Below are 6,666 nucleotides of genomic sequence, written 5' to 3'. Positions count from 1 at the left end.
TATTATCTGATTTTTATATAAAAACATTTTTATACGAATAGTTGTTAAATTTTTTTCGGATTTTAGTAAAAGTGGTTTATTCAATTATTATTTAACAAGGCACACTAATATAAATGTGTGCCTTCGTTTTCTTAATTTGTTGAGTTTTGACTTGATTAAGCCAGTGCTAGTGTGCTACAAAAACCTTTCTTAAAGCTTCTTAATTAAGCCAGGGCAATAGGGCATGGTGTTCATGTTCACTACCCTCTTCTTCTCTTTGTTTTTGGATCATTACACAAACACAATCCACACTTCAATGCCCTTGGTTTGGGCTTAATGGGCCTTATACACAAGCTTTTTGGGCTAGACCATCACATATAGTAAAATATTAAAATTAATATCTCTAACCAAGTTGGGTTGGTCTAGTGGTTAGCTCACTAGTCCGCTTAAGCAAGTGTCGGGGGTTCGAATCCCGCCTTGTGCATGCAGCAACCCATTGGCCAGCGGCAAACCCTTAAATGGAGCTCAGTACCGCGACGGATTAGTCCTTGACCTGCCGGGTCAGGGGATACCGTGGGAAACCAAAAAAAAAATAAAATTAATATCTCTCAACCAAGTAGTTTTTTTTTTTACCAGAGATAAGAGACTCGAACCCGTAACCTCTTAAATTGAGTATGAGGAGACTATGCCATTTGAGTTATAATTCATTGGCCTCTCAACCAAGTAGTTGACCTACTGATTACTTTACTAATCTATTTAAATAAAGGATAAAGTATATTTTTTGTCCCTAAAGTTTGACAAAATTTTTAAAAATACTCCTAAATTTTATTTTGTTTCAATTTTATTCCAGAAGTTTTCAATTTGCATCAAATATACCCCTGACGGATAATTTTTCAAAAAATTTAAGACCAATTCAACAACAATTTCACAAAAACAACCATCAACACAAGCAAATCAAGCATAATTTTCATGCATTATTGTTAAATTAGTCTTAATTTTTTTGAAAATTTAGCCGTCGAAGATATATTTGATGCAAATCGAAAATTTTTGGGACAAAATTGAAACAAAATAAAACTTAGAGGTATTTTAAAAATTTTTGCCAAACTTCAAAGATAAAAAGGATACTTTGCCTTTAAATAAATATAGTTATAAAATACCAAATTAGAATTTGTATTAGGAAAATTTGTGCAATCTTCAACTCTACTTAATTTCTATTGGTAACAAGTTGTTTTTATTTATTTATTTTTGTTTAGGTTTTATATGGACTAAGTTTTTATCCGATTTTATTTTAACTCAAAAGTAATAAAATTTCGACAGGCCTAAAATTGGATAAAAATCTCAAAATATATCGGATCAATATTTATAATCAAATTTAAACTAAAATTAAACTCAATTTTACTCCATTCATGATATCTTTATTTTTAGAACACATTTTAGTTAAATTGTAAAAAAAAAAAAAAGTCAATGAATAGATCAAATGGTCAAATACCCAAGGCAATACCCACACGTGTCGTGAGGCTAGACGCTATGAATCAGCAACGATGCCATGCGCCTCGATTTTGCCATTTTGAGTTTTAAACCCAAAGAAAGGTTTTTGCCCCTTAAAATCCAATACACTGCTCGTTACTGTGTCTCATAAATTTCATTTCTTTTTCGGTTTTACTTACTTGTTCATTCCCTCGTTGTTCTTCTGTTTCCGTGACACTTCACCGAAGAAAAATGGGGCGAAAACCCAGTGCTTCCAAGAACTCTTCCATCGACAAGGTTCCCATTGCCATGGTACCCTCCAATCTTATGCTTTATTTTTCTGCTTTTGTCTTTTCTTCTTGTTATTTATTATTGTTATTATTTTAGTTTATTTTATGATTTTTTTTGGTGTAGTTCAGTAGTTTCCGTTTGCATGTACAACTTCTTGTCATCATTAGTTTGTTAATTTCTTTGTGATCATGGGAAGGTTCTTCTTTTTCCACCTCATTGTGTTGTCTGCACGTAACTTAGGGTTTCGATTTGGTTAGGGTTTATCGCCTTAGAAAGCGATAGTGAGCAAAGGAGGAATTTTTAGGACGAGGATTGAAAATGTGAGACCTTTCAGTTTGGGTTTTCATGCTTTCTTAGTTTGTTGTCCCCACTTCATACGTCACTGTGCAGTTTGACTGAGAAAAGTTCGCTTTTTTACCCCTTTTTCGTGCCATTAGGCGGTTTCACAAGCTTGTGGGAAACATGTCTAAACGTGTATATAGTATAGTAATGCAAAATATACTTTTTTTTTCTTTAATCCATGTTACTAACAACTATGGAATTCTATGATCAAATTAAGTGAGCTAATTGATCTTCATGTTGAGACATTTTACTCTTATTACTGACGTACCTTTAGTTCTCTTTGAAGCATGGAAACCCTTCTCTGGAGAGGGTGGTACCACAACCTTTCACTGGGAACATTACATCACCAGGGCCAGTAGACCCCCAGCTTGTAAACTCAAACTGCATGCGATCTCCACTGAGGGGTCCGAATCCCCCGGTGGATGAAGTTGTAATGCATAATGCAAGAACCCCGGTGCAACAGCAAGTGAACCAACCTTGGCTGCAAAAGAACACTATTTCATATACTAAGAAAAAATCTAAATCCCATAGTTCATATGTGAGGCGTTCTGAGCGCATTAAAAGTGCAGTTGTTCATACTGATAAAAAAATTCGTGGAATTCAATATATTGAAGATGGAGATAGTGAAAAAGATGAACCAGATGCTCAAATGGAACAAGTATTGTCTGAGCTAGGGCCACAAGTACAACCAGAACCAGAACCTGAGCATGAGCCCGAGCCTGAGCCCGAGCCTGCTGCAGAAAATTCATACTTGAAGAGTTTGGATGAAAAAGTTGAAAGTATCTTGCGGAGAATAGAAGCTCTTGAAAATTTAAAATTCAAGGTATTCTTAAATGCTGAACTTGGGCATGTATTACATTTTTCATGCACCTGTTTGTTATCTCTCTAGCTTATATACTAAACATGCAGGTTGATGGAAATGCTGGCCCATATGAAGCTCCATCTGCTACAACTAATGATTATCTGAGCTTGTATATTGAATCACAGAAGAAGGTCTATACTTAATTATTCTTAATGCAACCACTAAGATCCCCCATTTGGTTTTGGACTGATTTTTCTGTTCTTGTTATACATAATATACACAGGTTGAATCTTTGACTGCAAAGTTGGAAAATGCTCTTGGAAAAGTTGAAGTGGTATGATGTAACATTGCTCTGCTACATTATCATTTTAGTCCAGTTGTATCTTTAGTGTTTTTACTACAGAATGCATTATTATCCTAATCTCTTTGCTTGTAGAATCTTCTTCCCTATCTGTACAGCGCGACACATTTCAGTTCTTACTGTTGCTGGTTATTTAACCTCGTTTATGAAGAATGTACTGTTTTGAAGACCTGTCTTCTTTATGAGCATTTATCAAAAACTCTTATGTCACATAAAGGCACGAAAGCTTTAAAGGAATGCTTGTTTCCTTTTTTACTAAGCTTCTAGTTTAGGTTTGAGGAACATTACCTGAGATGGATGAAACAGTTTTCAAAAGAATTGTTCTTGTGATTGCTTCGTCTTGCTAACCCCACCTAAGGAAAAAGGAAAATGCATTATGAGTTTTGTTCTTGTTCTTGGGATTACTTCCTGCAATGCTTAGCTCTTAATGATGGTCCTCTTCTGTCATTAGTTTCTGAACATTTGGTACCAAGAGTATCAATCATCATAGAAGTTACAATAAAATTCTTAAAACTATTTTTCACCTATTTAATAGAACTTGTAGTTATGTTGAATGTTGATGTGCCTCTGATGTATAATGTTGGAATCTATGTTTTTGTAGTATGAGAAAGAGAACCAGGTTTTGACTGATGTTTTGGATAAGATGAAGGATGCCATTAATGCTTCTATGGTTTCAAATCTGTCAAAAGCTACTGAAGCGGCTGTGAATGCATCATCCCAAGCAATCCGCACTGCATGTTCAGCTAAAAGAAAGAGAGATGCTCAAGAAACTTGAAGGGACCTCACAATTATTCCTAGTGCAGCAGTACATTTGCTTGTACATCCTATAACCCTAGAAATAGACTAGCGTTTTAACCTGGAAATTATTGTCAAGTACTGCTTGAATTTCTATTGCCTAGTTTGATATGACTGTAATGTGTCTACTGTCCTTCCAGCTTTTATGAACAACTTCTGGGGTAATATACTAATATCTCCCGTTTTGAGGCTTATAACTCCCACAAGTTGTATTAACAAAATTGCAAAGTGCTTGTTGAATCTAGAGAAACAGATCATATTACAATCATCAGTTCATGTTAACATGCACCATCAATTTAAGAGAGTGAGATTTGCAAGAGGTTTTGGCATTGTGGAATTGGAGTTTATGTCTGTGGGCGTTTTAGAGTTTAGACATTTATGGTTGATTCTTGCATTCCCACGCTTTTGATATTAGTGTGTGCTTGTTCAGCATATGCAACAAGGTTTGAATATGAAACAGAAGGAAAGGGCCCATAGCTTAGCCCCAATATTCTCCGGTTAAAAATAATGATAATAATTTTTATTTATGTTGAAAACTGGAAATACAGGAATATTTGCAACAAAAGGTGGTGGGGTAGAAAAGTATTATTAAGAGGATAAAATAAATATTTATATTGGTTCAACAGTAAATCTTGGTTCCAAAATTTTCCTTCAGTGCTTAAAAGTTTTGGTCTACACTTCATCGTAGAACTCATCAAGTTTAGTAGAGAACTGAAAGGGATCATCACTTTTGGGTGTTGTTGGTTCTCTGCTTTTGTCATCATCATCACTTCTTGTCTCTTCAGCAATTGCTGGTGGTGATGAGAAGTCCAGGCACATTCCCTGAATAACATTCTCATATGATTCCGAAATGTCTTGAGAAGCTAGTTGGTGGTACTCCACAAGCTGGTGTAGGCACTGATTCTCCCTCACAAGGTTTGCATTCTCATTTGCAAGCCTTGACTTCTCTGCAAGTAGTGCTTCCAGCTGAAGCCTCACCTGTCAAAAAGGACACATTCTCCACAATATTAGTTTTGCTTTATGCATGTTCTTACAAATTATTATGAACATATATGTTATTACATGGATTAATTACTTACAAGATCATCTTCTTCTGGCCTTACACCTTTTGCGAATCCGTCTCGCAATCTCCTGTTCTCCTCTTCAAGCAGAACACATCTTTCTTGCATGAAGCTTAGATCTGACTTGATAGACTTCAACTCTCTTGCAAGTGAAGCTGCTTTGGTTGCCATTGACAGTGCAATCTGCACAGGGACAAATGAATAGTTATTATTAGCTTGGAACTAATTTGTTAAACCAACTTTAATTTAGATAAATTAGTGACAGAAAAATACCAACATTTTTGGCCCTCTTAATCATCCTATCTTTCAGTTGTTTTCCATCGCCAGCATTTTCTTCTGAGACATCATTGTGATCAAATTTCCTTTTTGTTCCTTGCTTTGACTCATCTATCTCTTTCTCTTCCTCCCCTGAACTCTCTTCTTTATTCCTTACTTTGTCAAACTTGCTATGGAATATATCAGTTAAGGTTGGTGGGTTTGCCAATTCTTTAGCACCCTGTTGAAAATTCAAACAGCTGGAAGCTTAAATATGAGTTGGTTCTTCAATTCAACACATAAAAGTTGTGATTTTTAAACACTGAATTCTTGTGAAAATACTATATCCGAGGAAAATTAACAGATAAGATAAGATAAAATACCTGCAAGGCATTGTCCAAATTGTTAGACAACTGAGAGAGAGTGTGGGCAACTGAGTCAAACCCTCTCATTAGTAACATGGAATCTTCCTTCATCCTCTTGGCTCCTTCATTCTAAATTAAGAATCAAAAACTAAGAAAAACAAAAGATACCCAATAACATTAACAACTGGAATCAAATCAAATCCAAATTCTAACCATAAGGGTTTGTTCCTCTTCCTCAGCCTTTGAGAATTTCCGGCGAGAATCGCCGCCGAGGAGTGTGTCAATCCTGCTCTGGAGAGTGCTCCAGAAGCGTTTATCAGATGAAGGGCTAAACACTGGTGAAGGAGAAGGCGAAGGTGTGTCCAAGGAGGTAGCCATTGTTGAAGAATGAGGAAAGTGAAGTGAAAGAAAGAATGGAACTGAGATAAGTGAAGTTAAGGAAAAGTTAACGGCTAGTTTTCAAAAGTGGTGGGTAGAAATTTAAACAATGGATGAGTTTGGCAACGTTCAGAAAATGTGATTTTCTTTACTTTTCTTTGTTTTTGGGCCAACTGAACCAGGCCTTATATTTGTTTTGTCATTATTGGGCCTTATTGTTTTATTGGGCCTCATTGAAAATATGCTTTTGGACTTACGGCGTTATGCTCAAGCTGGAAGATCCCCCATGACCAAAAACTAAAGGCAGAAGATCCTTGGAAAAAACAAAGGTGAAAATTTAGGTGAAGTTGATTTCATGTGAAGTTGATATTTGAGAGTTGTTAGATGAAAATTTAGTCAAATCAGTCAAATCATCTAACAACTCTCAGATATTAACTTTACGTAAAGTTGACTGCACCTTAGTTTCCACCAAAAATAAAATATCTCTTGAAAATCTTATAATTTATTAAAAATACTTCTTAACTTCTTATTAGATTTATACGTGTGAAAGAAAAATCAAGAGAATTCATC

At 35.4% G+C, this 6,666-nt stretch overlaps 2 protein-coding genes across 3 annotated transcripts; one reads left to right on the top strand and one right to left on the bottom strand.

Moving 5' to 3' along the window:
- LOC107645171 lies at positions 1,561–4,356 on the top strand. 2 transcript variants are annotated; one of them, XM_016349138.2, is made up of 5 exons: positions 1,561–1,758; positions 2,354–2,902; positions 2,989–3,072; positions 3,165–3,215; positions 3,844–4,356. In XM_016349138.2, the coding sequence occupies exons 1-5, from the start codon at positions 1,699–1,701 to the stop codon at positions 4,015–4,017; spliced, it is 918 nt and encodes a 305-aa protein (XP_016204624.1). In that variant the 5' UTR covers positions 1,561–1,698; the 3' UTR covers positions 4,018–4,356. The 2 variants fall into 2 exon arrangements, with proteins under 2 accessions (XP_016204624.1, XP_016204625.1); XM_016349139.2 differs by having other exon boundaries at positions 1,578–1,758; positions 2,366–2,902.
- Positions 4,536–6,183, bottom strand: LOC107645170. The gene is made up of 5 exons (XM_016349136.2): positions 5,932–6,183; positions 5,737–5,847; positions 5,376–5,594; positions 5,117–5,281; positions 4,536–5,015 (listed from the first exon to the last, which is right to left on the bottom strand). Exons 1-5 carry the CDS (start codon positions 6,094–6,096, stop codon positions 4,710–4,712), a joined length of 966 nt encoding a protein of 321 aa, XP_016204622.1. The 5' UTR covers positions 6,097–6,183; the 3' UTR covers positions 4,536–4,709.

The sequence above is a fragment of the Arachis ipaensis genome, chromosome B06 (assembly GCF_000816755.2).
Source record: "Arachis ipaensis cultivar K30076 chromosome B06, Araip1.1, whole genome shotgun sequence".
In the NCBI taxonomy this organism is placed as follows: domain Eukaryota; kingdom Viridiplantae; phylum Streptophyta; class Magnoliopsida; order Fabales; family Fabaceae; genus Arachis; species Arachis ipaensis.
Note: the sequence above shows the minus strand (reverse complement) of the source record. Positions and strands in the feature narration are given on the sequence as shown.